At 38.4% G+C, this 18,595-nt stretch overlaps 1 protein-coding gene across 7 annotated transcripts in view; it reads right to left on the reverse strand.

The window, feature by feature from the left end:
• LOC109993169 (kazrin) overlaps positions 1–18,595 on the reverse strand; it is a 132,899-nt gene that overhangs the window by 75,632 nt on the left and 38,672 nt on the right. Inside the window, exon 1 of one of the 7 annotated variants that reach the window (XM_065961794.1) lies at positions 16,038–16,525. The exons of the other annotated variants lie outside the window; for them this stretch is intronic. Within the exon in view, the coding sequence (XP_065817866.1) occupies positions 16,038–16,062 (25 nt within the window). The 5' untranslated portion in view covers positions 16,063–16,525. Of the gene's footprint in view, positions 1–16,037; positions 16,526–18,595 lie in introns of those variants that run through there. 7 annotated transcript variants of the gene reach the window in all.

The following is an 18,595-nucleotide window of genomic DNA, read 5'->3' on the forward strand; positions in this document are numbered from 1 at the left end:
GTTTTTTTTATGTATTTCAGTCATATAAAGATGGTGTGTAGTCACCATATCTCCTGCTTTTAAGAAGAACCCTAGTTACTCCAGAGGATACACTGGATGAAGAGATAGTTTTTATAATACCCTAAGTATGATAAAGTGTTAAAAAAACTACAATAGCTATTTTTGTTGAATGATTTATCAGGCAACCAATGGAGCTGGGATACAAAACAATTCTTATGATGCTGTAAATGTGTTTAAGGTAAATTAGGATAACAATCATGCAAACATGTTTAGAAAAAACTTCTTTATACACTTATTTTACCTTATTATATATAATGACATTTGATTTTAAATGCTAATTACAAAGGATGATTTCCACTTTTAGAAAAAATCACTGTGAACCTGAGCGCTTAACACCTTGCAACTACAAACCTTTGTGTCACACTAAGCATCCCCTGGGGACAAAGTTTGACGTCTTACCTCACAGGAGCTTTAAGAAAACAATTGCTGCAGAAAATAACCATCAACAAAGTCAACCAACCAAACAAATCAAGGCATCACAACCAAATCAAGACACCACAAATAATCAAGACACCACAACTTAATCAAAACATCACAACCAAATCAAAACACAATAACTACATCAAGACATCACAACCAAATCAAGACATCACAACTACATCAAAACACCACAACCAAATCAAGACACCACAACCAAATTAAGACACCATAACTAGATCATCAATAGAAAAGATTGCAGATGGCAAAACCTTACGCAGGCATCAAAATCAATTGTACACCCACTGGCTTTAGTCTGATGAGCATTTAGCGTCTGATCAACATTGCCCTGCCTCCAAAGATAATAGCCCCCTTCGGATTCTCCATTCATATAATCTATTCTAAGAAAAATGACAACATATACAGACAACATATAACCAAACACACAACTTTTTTGTTTGAAAATACATTTAGCTATGTTTTATTGTCTGTGGCTGGATTGCCTGTAGATGGTAATGCCTTTTCCTTGCATTTTGATGTATTGGCTGCATGTGGTTATTTTGTCAGTATTGTCTACTTTTTGATGCCTTGCCTTTATTTTGCTGTATTTGATTGTGTTGAATGCATTTCTACAGTTCTACAATTTATATAGCAGACACTTTTATCCAAAGCAACGTACATCAGAGAGTAAGTAAAACAAAAGCGAGGATCTAGAGAGGAGGAAAACCATGTCAGTAAGTGCAAATGAACAGCTTTAAGTCAGATCGGACACTAATGCTGACAGGCAGTGCACAGAGGCAAAGCACAACATTGACAGCTGTTCTTGGGAGCTCAATCAGTATAGAAACCATCTTATAAGTCATCGCAAACAAAAACCATCGTCATTACCATCATCATCAATAATAATTAGGTTATGTTGTCTTGATTTGGTTGTGTTGTCTTTGGTTGTAGTGTCCTGATTTGGTTGTGGTGTCTTGATTTGGTTGTAGTGTCTTGATTTGGTTATGTTGTCTTGATTTGGTTATGTTGTCTTGATTTGGTTGTGTTGTCTTGATTTGGTTGTGTTGTCTTTGGTTGTGGTGCCTTAATTTGGTTGTGTTGTCTTTGGTTGTGTTGTCTTTGGTTATGGTGTCTTGATTTGGTTATGTTGTCTTGATTTGGTTGTGTTGTCTTTGGTTGTGGTGTCTTGATTTGGTTATGTTGTCTTGATTTGGTTGTGTTGTCTTTGGTTGTGGTGCCTTGATTTGGTTGTGTTGTCTTTGGTTGTGGTGTCTTGATTTGGTTATGTTGTCTTGATTTGGTTGTGTTGTCTTTGGTTGTGTTGTCTTTGGTTGTGGTGTCTTGATTTGGTTATGTTGTCTTGATTTGGTTGTGTTGTCTTTGGTTGTGTTGTCTTTGGTTGTGGTGTCTTGATTTGGTTGTGTTGTCTTTGGTTGTGTTGTCTTTGGTTATGGTGTCTTTGGTTATGGTGTCTTGATTTGGTTGTGGTGTCTTGATTTGGTTATGTTGTCTTGATTTGGTTGTGTTGTCTTTGGTTGTGTTGTCTTTGGTTATGATGTCTTGATTTGGTAGTGGTGTCTTGATTTGGTTGTGTTGTCTTTGGTTGTGTTGTCTTTGGTTATGATGTCTTGATTTGGTAGTGGTGTCTTGATTTGGTTATGTTGTCTTGATTTGGTTGTGTTGTCTTTGGTTGTGGTGTCTTGATTTGGTTGTGGTGTCTTGATTTAGTTATGATGTCTTGATCTGGTTACGCTGTCTTGATTTGGTTGTGTTGTCTTTGGTTGTGGTGTCTTGATTTGGTTGTGGTGTCTTGATTTGGTTATGTTGTCCTGATTTGGTTATGTTATCTTTGTTTGGTTGGTTGACTTTGTTGATGGTTATTTTCTGCAGCAGTTGTTTTCTTAAAGCTCCTGGGAGGATTGTTTTGGTTGGTTATGGAGCTCACTTAAACTTATACTGATATTGTGAAATGGTTTACAAAAGCAAACAAGACCTTAAGGTAGAATATATTTTCTTCTGTGAAGTTATTCTTATTTGTTACTGCTTTCAGCGGGTTGGTGTCATTTTCTACAGCCAAGATTCAGAGTTAGGGATATATTTGACGGTTCAAACTTGGCAGAAGGAGATTTTTCATCAGTAAACACAACTTACACAAGTACAGGACAAGATCAGCGAAGAGATAAGAGGTCAAACTTTGTCTCCAGGGGATGCTTAGTTGCAAGGTGTTAAGCTCTCAGAGTCACAGCCATATTGTCTTAAGTGGAAATCATCCTTTGTAATTAGCATTTAAAACTCAAATGTCATTATATATAATGAGGTAAAATAAGTGTATAAAGAAGTTTTTTTTATAAACATGTTTGCATGATTGTTATACTAATTTACCTTACACACATTTACGCCATCATAAGAATTGTTTTGTATCCCAGCTCCATTGGTTGCCTGATAAATCATTCAACAAAAATAGCTATTGTAGTTTTTTTTAACACTTTATCATACTTAGGGTATTAAAACAATCCCTTCATCCAGTGTATCCTCTGGAGTAACTAGGGTTATTCTTAAAAGCAGGAGATATGGTGATTACACACCATCTTTATATGACTGAAATACATAAAAATACATAAGAACTTAAGGTTATATACAGGTGGGTACGGAAAGTATTCAGACCCCTTTACATTTTTCACTCTTTGTTTCATTGCAGCCATTTGCTAAAATCAAAAAAGTTCATTTTATTTCTCATTAATGTACACTCAGCACCCCATCTTGACAGAAAAAAAACAGAAATGTAGAAATTTTTGCAAATGTATTAAAAAAGAAAAACTGAAATATCACATGGTCATAAGTATTCAGACCCTTTGCTGTGACACTCATATTTAACTCACATGCTGTCCATTTCTTCTGATCCTCCTTGAGATGGTTCTGCTCCTTCATTGGAGTCCAGCTGTGTTTAATTAAACTGATTGGACTTGATTAGGAAAGGCACACACCTGTCTATATAAGACCTTACAGCTCACAGTGCATGTCAGAGCAAATGAGAATCATGAGGTCGAAGGAACTGCCCAAGGAGCTCAGAGACAGAATTGTGGCAAGGCACAGATCTGGCCAAGGTTACAAAAGAATTTCTGCAGCACTCAAGGTTCCTAAGAGCACAGTGGCCTCCATAATCCTTGGAAGAAGTTTGGGACGACCAGAACTCTTCCTAGACCTGGCCGTCCAGCCAAACTGAGCAATCGTGGGAGAAGAGCCTTGGTGAGAGAGGTAAAAAAAGAACCCAAAGATCACTGTGGCTGAGCTCCAGAGATGCAGTAGGGAGATGGGAGAAAGTTCCACAAAGTCAACTATCACTGCAGCCCTCCACCAGTCGGGGCTTTATGGCAGAGTGGCCCGACGGAAGCCTCTCCTCAGTGCAAGACATATGAAAGCCCGCATAGAGTTTGCCAAAAAACACATGAAGGACTCCCAGACTATGAGAGAAGATTCTCTGGTCTGATGAGACCAAGACTGAACTTTTTGGCTTTAATTCTAAGCGGTATGTGTGGAGAAAACCAGGCACTGCTCATCACCTGCCCAATACAATCCCAACAGTGAAACATGGTGGTGGCAGCATCATGCTATGGGGGTGTTTTTCAGCTGCAGGGACAGGACGACTGGTTGCAATTGAAGGAAAGATGAATGCGGCCAAGTACAGAGATATCCTGTAAGAAAACCTCTTCCAGAGTGCTCAGGACCTCAGACTGGGCCGAAGGTTCACCTTCCAACAAGACAATGACCCTAAGCACACAGCTAAAATAACAAAGGAGTGGCTTCGGAACAACTCTGTGACCATTCTTGACTGGCCCAGCCAGAGCCCTGACCTAAACCCAATTGAGCATCTCTGGAGAGACCTGAAAATGGCTGTCCACCAACGTTCATCATCCAACCTGACAGAACTGGAGAGGATCTGCAAGGAAGAATGGCAGAGGATCCCCAAATCCAGGTGTGAAAAACTTGTTGCATCATTCCCAAGAAGACTCATGGCTGTACTAGCTCAAAAGGGTGCTTCTACTCAATACTGAGCAAAGGGTCTGAATACTTATGACCATGTGATATTTCAGTTTTTCTTTTTTAATACATTTGCAAAAATTTCTACATTTCTGTTTTTTTTCTGTCAAGATGGGGTGCTGAGTGTACATTAATGAGAAATAAAATGAACTTTTTTGATTTTAGCAAATGGCTGCAATGAAACAGAGTGAAAAATGTAAAGGGGTCTGAATACTTGCCGTAGCCACTGTATATCAATACTGTTTTTTAGTTCATTAATATTTCACAACTGATGTCAAGACAATGCTTTAATTTTTTAGAATGAAATAGAAACAATGTTATAGGTGACAATATTGTTGAAAACAGCAGGTTGACTCTGAGTGTCATCATATGTAAGATAGAAAATATGAGACAAAATGTATTAGGAATAACTATAAAATGTTTAATTATTTTTTTATATATATTACAGAATACAATTACATTGTGTCTTGATCAATTGTTTGTTGCCAGCTCCTCCCACATACACATCCATAGGGCCCCATTGTACCAGGTCGCCCTGAAATCCTGGCTGCACTAGTTTCCTGTTAGGGGCTGGTGACAGCATAGGGTCAAGTGTAAAGTCACATAACTTGCTTTTATGTTGAGATAACAGTCCAAAGAAGATACAAATGACATATTTTAATGTTTGGTGTCGTTACTTAAAAAATTACAGACTTTGATATACATACCTTTTCAATTTCCGCCTAAACTACATGTGTGTTCAAGTGTGAACAATTAAAAAAATGAAAATGGTATTGATAAAAACTTTGCATAATTGTAACTAATAACTATCTGTGAACATCCTGTCCAAATTTGGTGAAATTGTGATTCCGATTCCCAGAGATACATGTGAAAAGGCTAGAGCTGTCCCTTTTGGAGAAGCCCTAATTTGACCTATTTTCGTTTTTTGGTAAGATGCATAAAACATCCCAAAAAAGTTATTTTGCAGTAGAATATTTTTATACAACAATCCGTTTCATAAACTAGACATGTACAAGTTATGAAAAAATATGGTCGTGCTTTGTTCTACCTCGGGTAGGGGTATCTCGAAAACTAAAGCCTTTTTGGGGGGTTTGTTCCTCTACTATAAATGGTCTATCAAATTTGTTTGTTCGTTTTTGAAAAAAGAAGTGCAATCACAAATACAAGTATTATCTTTAACTTTACCTATAAGCAACATCATGAAAACATTTTGCGTCACATGGCTACCAACATATCCAATCAAATCTGTGTAAAAGCATAGTTGTATGTATGAGACAAAATTTGCAAATTTTGAAAAGCTTGAATTTGTTTGTTTGTTAGAGCCTGTAAGTATCTTTTAATCAAATCCACATCTGTTACATGCTTTCATCAACACTTAATACTATTTATGCTAATAAGAATCCTACTAGGTCCTACAAGTGACTTATTTACTGTTAATAAATGCTTATTACAAGGACCTTAATATAACAGGTAACTGTCCATAAAGGACTTGACTTGTGCCCTTCTCAGGCATCTTAGTTTTATAGGGTTTGGATGGTAGGTGAAGCACATGAGGAGAGGACAGTGAAAAACAAAACAGAACAAACTGGACATGTCTTCTCCTTCACACTGATGTGGCTGAGTCTTTGGTAAAAGGATTTAATTCCACAATGAAGACATTAAACCGCCTGAGTCATTAGAAGTTTAGTGGGGAGTCTGGACTTGTCCAGGCAAAGCATGCAGTTCAATATTAAGGTGGTATTGGCCAACAGGGAGTAATAAACTGTGTAAAAAAAATGGTTCAACAATAATGCACATTTGGAAATTGAACACTTGCTTATTGCTTAAGTCAAAAGAGGTAAATGTAGTTCTCATGTTGTACAGAATTATTTGTTCCATATAATATACAATATAGTGTATTCTGATATTAATCTCTTCTCCAACATATTCTTTGTGTTTTGTGCTCTGTTAATCCTTTCATATCACAGGTCAGAAATCACACAACAAATCCCTGGGATAAGCCAGGGTTTGCTATTTTTGTGAATTCATTCAGTTCGATAATTGCTAACTGCTCATGGTCCAACAAGAACAACAAAAAGAACTAAATCCAAAACCAAGGCTTCAAACAACTCAAACAAGAAAGAACTTGGATCAGAATGAGTAATGATCAAGTGGGATTTGGGCAAATGTACCCATGCTGTGAGTGATGTGTTTAGTCAAAACACACCACAGTTGTTTGCACACATGAATTGGATATTTCTTGCTAATTAAAGCTGCGATGAAGGAAACACAGGAATCTGCCAATGCAGGAATTTTGATACCTCTGTATAGATACATCTCTGTGTATGGTGTGATAGATGAGCCCCAGTGTTGCCTGGAAGCAGGTACAAATGTTGCTCATTAAAAGACACTGTGTGAAAACTGACAAGGTACAGGTGAAAGGGAGACATGATAGAAAAAGCAAGTATGGTAAATAGTAAATGGGTTCAGTTTGTATAATGCTTTTCTAGTTTCTCTGACTACTCAAACCGCTTTTACAAATCCATCTATAGTAGCATTATTTTGATAACTGTGTATTTCGAGCTGATATTTTCAAATATCACACTATTGTATTCATCAGCTACACAAAATAATAATGTAAGATTATGAGCTGAGGAAGTGGGTTATAGTCCAAATAAACATAACAGCTTAATCTTTGTAAATGCAAACAGAACCTTTATGCATCATCATCTATACCTGACATGCTAAATAGAAAACACGTTTGTGTCAGTTAATTCATCAAAAATGTAATTGATATACTTTAGTCTCTTATCTGTACCCATGTATTCATATTAAAGCGTTGATGTCAGGTGACGGTACAGATATGTGCATGTGCTCTGCTGCCCCATTGCATGAATGTGTGATAAGAGTTTAGCATTGTAAAGAGGCCTTTCAAACCGTATCAAGCTGCAGCACGGCACCATTACAACAATGGCCTGCAACAAAGAATTATTAGACAATGGCTGTTTTTTGTGTTGTTTAAGCATATGAGATCTTAATAAAGATCAGGAGAATTGATAATGATCACACTTCATATTCATTCATATTAAGATGTTGACATGTTTAGAAAAACCTGTAAAAAATAAATGAACAAATAAATAAATAGCACATAAATTAAATGAAGGCCTGAAGATAAAAGGAGTTCACGCTAATGATGAGGACACTGACTAACTCTTTTGAGAATTATGTTAACAACAACATGTAAGTGCTAGCATCAAACTGTAGCCTTGTAGCATTCCTCAATGTCTATTATTGACGATCTGTACTGTAGTGAAATGTGTTGAATTTTCAGCTTCTTAAAAGTGTATTTTGCTACATAAATAATTTCTGTGTCAAGATACACTTTAAATTGAAAAGAGCACACCTCCTCCAGAGTGTGGATACAACAAATCACAGAGGTTACCAAAGTTCCATGAAGCTCAGGGAACATGACAGCGCCCAGTGCTGCACTTCTTATTCAATAACTCACACAGCAAAACAAATTACCAGTAAAGGATCGCTTACCCTCCTTTCAAGGCCAACAGACTGCCAGACATAAACCTCGGTGGGCTCTGAGCCCTGTTAAACATTGTGCAACATCTTTTCTCAAGTCAGCACTTTTATCATCGACTAGGAAAATTCAGCATCATGAATACCAAATGATCATGGTGGTGCTCCCTCTGACTTCTGGAGGTCAACAGATATGAATTGCAAGCCATGCTGTTAATTCCTCATAAAATGCATGTGCAAAAACAGGGTACACTTTAGGTTCATTGTTACCAAATTATATTGATATTATAATTATTGTGGTCTACTTCAACCAAACTTAACAGTAAAGTCCAACAAAAAAGTTCTATAACTTTTAATTTTGTTTTACTTTTAGTGAACATGATCCTTTCTGTGCATTAACTGCATGGGTTACTTATCTCCATGTTTGAAGTTGAAACATTTCATTCAATTACAAGAACATGGCTGTTTTTTGCTTACTTTTTTTTACAATTGACATTAATTGGTGTGGAAATTTAAGCTAAACTTAAAACTTGTTTTATTTTTAATAAATCTATATATCCCCACCTCACAGTACTTTACTGCTATAAGTCAGTGAATGTTTCTGACAGGTGCATAGGTAGAGCCCAGGTTTTACTGAAAATGCAAATCAATCCGGGCGGGTGTGGCTCACTTGGTAGAGACGGTCATCTCTCAACTGGATTGTGGGGGGATCCGATCCCCAGCTCCTGCAGCCGCATGTCCAATGTGTCCTTGGGAAAGACACTTAACCCCAAGATGCTCCCGGTGCTTCGTTGGCAGTGTATGAATGGGATTAGTTTACATAGCAAACTCTGCCTTCAAATCAGTGTGTGAATGTGTGTGTGAAAGGGTAAGTATGGCCTGCGGTGTAAAAGGTCTATAAAAGCTCAAGTCCATTTACCATTTTCTATTCTTTCAGACAAAATCAACAAAAACAGTTGTCTTGCTCAAAGTTCTAAACTCACTGACTAAAAGGTTAATATATCCCATTGGCCTGTGTACATTATTAATGGGGTCTCACTTGACATAAAAATTTAAAGAGACGAGATGAATAATATGAATGAATTGGGTCATGGGTATGAACTGTCCTTTTGGATTTAAACAATGACTCATTTGGCTGCCTCATTCTGTATTTGATTTTTTCCTTAATTTCTGACTCACTTACACACACAGATACACACACACACACACAAAACGCACAAAAGAACCTGAAACCAAGTACTCCCATACACACACAGTAAAATAAAGACTTGAATAGCCTGTTCAAAAGTTTTCCCATAACCACAAAACATCTCCAGATGCACATGTGATGGCTGTTGGGTTCTACAAAGTCTGACAAAGGCCTTTAATCACTGCACCAAAGCACTCAATAGAAGGAGCAGCATTGAGGCTGCAGCCTCAGGTGTGCCTCAGAGCTTATCGATCAGCTAATGGGTGAAAGAGGGGACTGAAGGGGGTCGGTCTGTTGAAAAGTCAGCAGGGGGCAGCAGGCTGGGATTGCAAACAGTCAGCCCAAATCAGAATCTTGGCTTCAACAGTGTAGTCAAGGATGAAGGATCAATCCCAAAACAGTGTACCAACCAACTCTGCTATAATTTTGGTTTTAGATTTCTAAAATGTGTTTTATACGCAGACAGAATTATCGTTCTATTCAACGTGTTTTGGAGTCATGAATCAAACAGCAATAACCTCAAATAACTGATATTAAACTGGTTTATTTGTGAATGTGGAAAATCCCCCAAGAGGTAAAAAAATATATTGTTAAGGGGGAAAAAAGTTAATCTGTACCTTTTTTATTTAGCTTTGAGGGAACAGGCAAGGACGTCTGGGTCACTGCAGGTCCATGACTAACAAGCTCCTATGAGAAATATTGGTTTGGTGGTTGGCTCTGGAGCGGTCACATTAGTCAATGTGCCATGAGAGAACTGAGTGGAAAACTCAGTGGCTGTGAAGTAATTTCCTTCCAGCAAAGCGAATGTACAACAAGACAAAGCATTTACTCTAATATCTGGGGCCTCCAACATCCCCATATAACCCAACGTAGCTATGCATGTCTTTGAACTAGCCTTAACAGAGTCTTGACATCCAGAGGAGAAATATATACGTCAATACAGGAGCCTATTAGACATGTAACTATATTGTCTTTTATTTGTGGGAGCTAATGATATCTTTAAGATTCAGGCTATTTGTTAGATAAATCCCAATAACTGATTTTTTCAATTTTTTCAAATTAACCATGATTCGTATCCACATCTCTGGTTTTATAAGGATTCAATGCCACAACCCCACCCCCCAAAAATACCTATTTAGAGGCCATGTAAAATGTGTCACCAGCATCCGCAGTTTAAATGGAAAATGTAGGCAAAGCCCGACTTACTAATAGAGTTGTCATAAAAAAGTGCAGTTTATGGGATTATGAAGAAAGTAATAGAAATGAAAATGAAGGTATAGTAAATAATAGGGCTGTAAAATCATATGTAATATTGTCACTTTATGACCTTTCTTTTGTACCATCTGGTGATAAAAAGTGCAATTGTTTGTTTAACAATATTGATGCCAAAGTTAATATTTAGAAACCAATAAAATGACTTGATGTGACATTGTGTTTCTTATACCAAACTCAGGACCACCCAAAGAAAACTAAATTACTAAAGACGTGTTTCATGCTACGCCTTTACTCCATAGTAACAAAGAAAGTGATCCAGTTTTATCTGATATACCCCCTTACTGAAAAGCAAGCATGTTTCAATGAATAACAACGTGTTTATCCTATTTTGGGAGTTTCTGCTTCTGACAGTGTATAACTGTTTATTCGCCAAAGCTAATACAGTAAAATTTTCAATATTCATGCCATCCAGCATTCACACAAAAGGGAGGACAAGAAAGACGATGGCTCTTTGTGCTATCTTTACCCGCAAAGTCTTGTTTGGAAAATGTAAAAAGGGTACTATTGCTTCGGAAAATTGGATTATTATTGTGAACACAAAACAATTGCTCTCTTTTACACGTATTAAATTGTTATGGTGAACAATGTTGTAAAAAATAGTCAGGAGGAATTAAGCTCCTCGTTGCCGCTCTTATGTAGTAAATGACACAAACATTAATGCCTATAATAAATACACGTCTCTAAAGTCACGCAACCAGTGGTGGCCATTAACAAAGAGAAATTACATTTGCAAATGAGGAAGACCACAACATCATGACGACTAGATGTGAAGAAATTAGCTTGTTAGCTATATAGTATTAAGCCAGACAGCACATACAAAGGTTAATAATGACACTGGGAGAGCACTGGTTTGCAGCATCAGAAAATGTTCAGTGGGTTTATGTAATTGTAAGTGCTGACATCATTACACACATTAAACGGCACCCCACATATTAAAATATGTCGACCTTAATGAATTTACATTGTTATCTTATTCATGTATGTCGTACAAAAAGAAATACCTCGAGAAAGTTTGTAAAAAAAAAAAATGAAACGTACTTATAGGCCGCAATGCAATCTCAGTCTTGATGTCAAATCGTTGCTTCTTTGTTTTTCACATATTCTTTTCCCCTACATGTATGCTGTAGTATGTTAACCTTTTTCAGTTTTAAAGTGATGTGATCTGGCTGATTGGAACGCAAGTGCACAGATCTAAGCACAGCTGCTCTTAATATTCCCTTATGGGATGAACCAACAATCACAAAACGGGCCAAATTAAATGTTCTTTTAGCATTTCCTGTGACTTTTCTGTATTCCATGCTAAGGCTTTCCAAATTTACAGATAGCCGCAGAAAGGATTGTAGCAGAGGACTTAGGCAGCACGCTCGCTGATGTAAGTTGTCACTGCAATGTGTTGCTAGGCAAAAAGGTGGAGAGGGTCTTTAAGTGGTGCAGTTACTGGGTGTTGACATTTATGTCTGCCTGCCACCAACAGGAAGTGCTGTTAAGAGTAAACACTGCCAACAACAGCAGATGGACAGAGAGAGGTAAGTGATCTTTGAGGCATGACACTGTCAAGGTTTTTAACCCTGCCAAAAAGCTTTTTTGCTTTATTTGCCACTGTGCTCTTCCACAACTGTCCTTGTCAAGCCGATACCTCTTTCTGCCAAATATTTGTGTCATTTCATCCAGAGCTGACAAGTAACTGACAGAGAGGCTCATGGCTGTGTCTGCAGTAACCACTTATAGTAGCCACATATTTTATTTTTTCCACTTTTTTATCTCTGCAATGACATTTGGGGAGCAAGGATGATCTTACTTTGTATTACCACTGTTATTCCAGAAAAAACACACATTATTATTATCTTAGTGTTTTGGTCTGCAGGTCAGACAAAGCAAATAATGGAGAACAACTCCGCATGGATGGATTAGTATGTCTTAAATTTAACTAAAAAATGATATCAATATTAATAAATATCATCATTCTTTCTAGAAATGTACACATTTTTTCATACCTAACTTTACTGAACACACCATTTGTTCAACCTTCCAGCTAACAAACATTAGAATAAAGTAGCAGTCAATGGCGGCAGAGTTAGAGGCATGACATCAGGGAGCTGACTGAGTGGACTTGATAGCCTCCTATATTTAAAATAGCACAGTGGAGCAGCCAATCTAGCAGTTTGGTCATAGGTCACCCAGAGTCTCAGCTAAATTAAGGTGGTCATCTCAGTTAAAAACAGCATCTTGTAATAGATACTATGCTGCAGCATCGCCGCAGAGGTCAGTGTCATTTACGCAGTCTGTGCTGAAATGTGCTTGTACTTTTTGTGAATAAAAAGGCTTCTTGTATTAAGCACAGCATGCTTGAGCACTCCATATTCTTATGAAAATAAAAAAGAATTCAGCCTCACTACACTGCCTCCGGATCATGAGACTGACTTGTCTGGTCAAGGTTACAGAAATTGCAAATCACCTTCTTTCTGCTCTCGAGCTCTGTGACCTTCATTTAGTAACACAAGTCTGTTTCTACACTTGTTACACCTGTGTCCTAGATGAAAGGCCTAAATATGTCCAGAGATTAAAACAACAGTACCAAACGCAGAGGCAGGTAGGCTCCAATAAGCCACAAGAAACTTTGTTTCACCTCCCTAACATTTCTCTCATACATTACTCACATGTTCACTTTTAAACTGCTAGGATGCAAAACACTTACTATTATTCAAAACAAAAGGTACCATTGTTGGAAACTGTAGTTCTAGAGTTCAGTTTGTACCCTCTAGCATGGCAAAGGAAGCGAGAAATAGTGAAAACAGCTGTGGATGTCTTTGTAAACAAACTAAAGGTCTGACCTGGCATCATTAAACCCTCTCTAGTAGAGCTGAAGCCTCAAGGCTTTCCTGCACCATAAATGTCTCTTTTTAGGTCTGCTGTATGATACTGTGTCACTTTGTCCCTCTCCCTCTTTTGATTCTCCTGTTGTCCTCTCATCGTCTCTCTGGCTGTCTCTCCACTTCTCTCAGTGTTAGATGTGAATCCTGTGGATCATTGTTCTCTGTCACTCCGGGGCTCTCCTTGACTTCAATGATATTCATCCAACGAGTCAGCATTTTTTGGCAGTAGAGGTTGCTAGTCTGTTTTTTGTCTGTTCACCTTAGTAGAGAAGTTGTAATTTGTTGTCCAACCTTTCTACATGTGTTTTCGATACTTTATTTTGTGTTACTTGTTTAATGGCCAAGTAAGAGCATTTGCAGCTCAGATTCCCTTTTTAACAGTTTATGATCTCCATACAAAATAAACCAACCTTGCCAGGAAAGCTATCATGCAGCCTCCAAGTTCATGGTGTACTCAAGGATTTTAGTCCCCCCTGTGAGATAAAACCACACTGTTACATTTATCGAGTTGAGATTTATGTTATTTTTTTTACAAGGCATTTGTAATCAATATTTTGTTCAACAATACAACTGTTGAAGTGTCAACATGTTTGGGTTTTAATATACCTTTAAATATATTTATTTACAGTAATTGTTTGCTCTTTTTTTCTTCTCTCCATCAGAGTTGCATCAGGAGTTCTAATATCTCCTACCCTTCCTCTGACTCTGTTTTGATTGATCATCAATTGTCCTTTCTGTCCAGCCGTCTCTTATAACCGCCTTGTCCTCTCTCACTAAACGAGAACAAGCTGCTCTCATCTGGCATGTGAATTTACGTGTCAGACAGGTTCCAGCACAAATTAGAGAATGATAGCTGTTCCCCTCCTCCTCTTACTTCTTTCTCCAAAGCCATGCAAAAACTGCAATTAGCTCAAATCAAATGATGGGAGACAAATGAAAAATCTCGGCAGACTGCTTCCACAGTTGCCCTGCCAAAGGATGACAGTGTGCATAACAACACTTAAATTGCTGCTACTGACACACAATCCTGTGCCAGCAAATGACTCCCCTCCACACTCCATTAATAACCCAAGCATATTCAATCACTCGTTCTCCGACATTGAAATCATAAGAGGAAAGTGTGAGAGATTTACAACAAAGCAGACTTTGTAACTCTTCAGCCTCAGCATCTCCTCATTTAGACAAATGGATGACAGTTTATTCCATTTCAAGACCGAAAAGAAAAGCCTGACGGAGCCTGTCGAAAGTCAATCAGACGCTGCTTGTGAAGATTCTAATTATGCTGGTGCCAGCTGATACCTTTTCACAAAAAGAAGGAGAGACAGAGGGTGTCAGGGGAGAGATGATTTGATAGAGCTCAGTTAGTTTTATACCAGTTGTAAAGATGGTGCATTATTGGTGCAACTTAGGGCATTTTATTTGAACACAGAACTGTTTTTGTCTTCTACAAAAAAACAGACCAATGATGTCAGATAGAAACAGCAGGTTACCACCTTCAGATTTGTCTATTCTCAGGGTGGACCATTTTCAAGAAAACAACAACAAAAAACATGATATTCTTTTGTAAATAAAAGTGTTGTTGCCAGTATTTTCCTGGCAACATTGCAGTCATGTCAGTGCATTCAAGCTCCAGTACATGGCATGCAGCAAAAAAATTGTAGGTACAGGCTTTTTTTTATCCGATACCATGGGACCAACCGTTGAACTCACTGTAGCAATGCAACGTTGAATGTTTGATAGAAACCTAACAACTAAACTGCTTTTGTTTTCATAGACAGGATAATCTTAATTTATGGTGGCATACCGCCCTCTATACACATGTGCCTATCTGACAAAACCTGTACAGATTTCAACATTGCTGACTATATGGCTTGCCCCACTGCTAGTGAAGGTAACACAGTAATCACTGCAAATCAGATTTTTCTAAGGAGACATCAAATATAATTTTGAAGCAAGAACGCAACCGTATTCCCTAGTCCTTGGGATTAACCCACCCCAAATATAGGAGATGGGGTGGTATTTGAAAACAAACATCGCTCTGACAAGTATAGTGTACAAAGACATGTTCTCTGCTACAAGAGCAAGGATATTGTTCCCATTCTTCAAAAAAGACTGAGAGCCAACGGCTTAATGCTAATATATGACAAAGCTATAACGCTGGTGTTTAGCAGGTTACCATGTTAGCAGTTAAAATTGTTGCAAGATACAATTGACTAAACAACCATAAGCACAAGGTACAGATAAAGTATGCCGGTAATGCATTCCTATATTATTATGATAAACCAAATTATTGGAGAACTGGTTATAGTTCAGGAGTCACCGAAGATTAAACATTTGTTCAGAGTAGACATGAGTATTTCAACCAAGTTTGGCAATTCTGATACAATGGTAATCCATCAAAAGAGATTAGGACCAATGAGATGGATGGACTGACAAACCAATCAACAAGGCTCTGGTGCTCTGCCCATACAGCTGCTAGAAATCTCTCCATTATAACTAGCATCAATGTCACTTTCCTGCTCCATACTGCATTATGTACATCCATACTCATGAAAGTTGGATGAACTGATCATCTGGGCAAGGATGAAATTCAAGCCATGCAAGTCATGGAGTCTTTCTTTTGGTAAAGGGAAATGAAATTGTAGCACCTGCAGAGTCAGAATCCTCTTTGTACACACCTCCATTCATTGCTTCCTCCGTCATCCACCCACATTCATCTCACACTCCAATGGAAAACAGCCGCAGTGCCCGCGAAGTCTGAATCCGTCCTCCAGGAAGGGCATTTGTATAGGTGCAAGTCACCGGTGATCGGCGCGGACAGTCATTGGAAAAAAGTCAGTGAAGGAGAAGTGTTACCTTGGCACAGAGCGTGATTGAAAGTTCGTGTATAGCCGTTTGTTAAAATCTTCGTCGCTGGAGGTCCGTTGCTGTCAGGCCCGACTGACTACCTGTTTGTTATTTCCCTGTTCCGGGTGGATCAGCTGTTCCCTGGAGTAGGAGATGCCGGTGGAGAAAAGCCCAACTCTGACTTAAACCTACTGACTGACTTAAAAACTTTGGTACCGTGAGTACCTGGTGTGTCTTTTGTTTCTTTGTGTTTTGATTGTTGCACGCGAAGAGAGACGCTGGTTTTCTTTTGAGTTTGTTTCCTTATTTGTTTTTGAGGCCGCGGTAAAACCCGGAGCGGAGTTTTTGTTTTGTAGTTTGAACATTGGATTGAAATGGACTAAACTGTGGGTTGTGGGTATACCGGAGCGGACTTTTGCCGGAAGGGAGTGAACTTTGCTTTACAAACCCAGACTGTGAACACGCACACACAGTGCGCACATTCATTTTGTTTGCAGTGTGGTTGATACCTGTGAAAATATATATTATTGAAATCACCTTGCTGTTTTGTTTGATTGTTTTGTGGCGCTTGCTTATTTCATATTTTGTGCAGGTTGACTATTTTTTGTTTGCATTTAATTTTTATTTGTCAGACTTGACTCTGACTGGCACACCAAAATTAAAACCTTGTCAAACCCGCTACAAAATGATAGTGTCACCTTCACCATCCCTTGCATCACAGAACCAAGGGATACAAAGTTCTGGGAGGCAAATATACAGCTAGTCTCTAAGAGAAGGGAATGGGAAAAGCCAACCTACAGTAGCTGTTAGCAGGCTACCTTAGGCAGGTATGGTATTACATGCATCCCTAGACCTAAGGACAATGTGGTCTCTGAAGCTGTGTGAAGTCACCTCATCAGCTTTAAGCAGGATGGATAGAATCTAGAGAGAAGATGGAACTGATGGACTCCTCAGACACAGCAGTGAGAGATTTTCAGGTCCAAGTTGCAACGGGAAAATGGAGGGCTGAGGAAGGTAGTGAACAGATTCCAATACCAGGAGGTGGTGGGCAGGGCCCAGACAGGAAGGGCAGGCCTGAGATGGGTTGAGCAATGCACCCCATGGTCTAGAGCAAATAAAAAGGAGACAAAGAACCTGTGGCACAAGGGTATTAATGAAATTGTTCACAATATTTCACAAAGTTAGATATACTGCTGTAATGACTTTGCCTGCCAAGCATCACTAGGTCACCAGAATATTAGGGTCTGTGAGTTTATGCCCTGCTTTGTGGTATGACTAAAGCATAACTTAAGTCTAGGGCAAGATAAAAGCCAGCTGGCTAAGTCAAGAAACAGTGCCATTTTCTGAAAAAAGGCGAGTAGAGGTCAAAGCTCCATGTCTGCCTTGGAATAATCATGTCATGACCTTAGAGTTAGTATGAGGAGAAACAAGCACAAATCTCAGTCCCTTTGGAACAGAGTGAGAGGAAGAAACTGCCTCAGCTGATAATCTTTGCATGAATCTAAATTGCAAATACTGCTGCAACATTACAGGTGAAAATGTCAGGATGTTATTCTCTAGATCTAGAAAACCAAAAACTCAACATATTTCATAAGCTGCATGTGTCTGATTGGGAGGGCAAACAACAAATAAATGATAGGATCATCCACATAAAGTAACCTTTCTACAATTCACAAGGAACAGAAAGCTGAAAAACGAGATTAAAACTGAGGAGCAAGTCAAAAAATAGAGACTTAATTAAGAGAATGCAGAAAACAAAACAACTAAAGCATAAAGTAAATACCTGAAGTTGAAATTTGGAGGGAAGAAACAAGAGAATGAAAACCCCATTCTTTTGAGTAATAAATCAGCAGCCGAGACATGATGCCTGCCTGTCGGCGGCATTGAAGACGAGGAGCCCGGGCCGGCTCGAGCTGGGGCGGGCTGGTAGTGTCGGTGCTCTCACTGTTTGCCTATGGACACAGACATAGAGTCTGTTTTCTGCCCGGAATTTCCAAGATCAATTCTGCAAGAAATTTCGGAATCAGTTGAGGAAATGGTCTTATGTGTTGAAGTAAATATGTCTGTAAATGTTTTTATTATTATATTTCTACTGCTATACTGTATATTTTGGAGAAACTGTATCGATTAAATTTCCCTCTGGGATTAATAAAGTATTTCTGATTAGTGGGAGTGGCCTGCGGTTCTGTGCATTCTGGGATTTGGTGTCTCTCATCCACATGAGCCAAAAAGACACTTTCTGCCTTTTCTCGGCCAAGAAGGCACCAAATTCAAAATTTATTTCACATTTCTACTACATATATGACCCAATGTCAATACAGATTCATGTTTCAACGGGTGAAGTATCCCTTTAAATATGGTGTATTAAGTGGAATCATTTTAGGATAGT

Source organism: Labrus bergylta, chromosome 12 (genome assembly GCF_963930695.1).
Source record: "Labrus bergylta chromosome 12, fLabBer1.1, whole genome shotgun sequence".
Classification (NCBI taxonomy): Eukaryota; Metazoa; Chordata; class Actinopteri; order Labriformes; family Labridae; genus Labrus; species Labrus bergylta.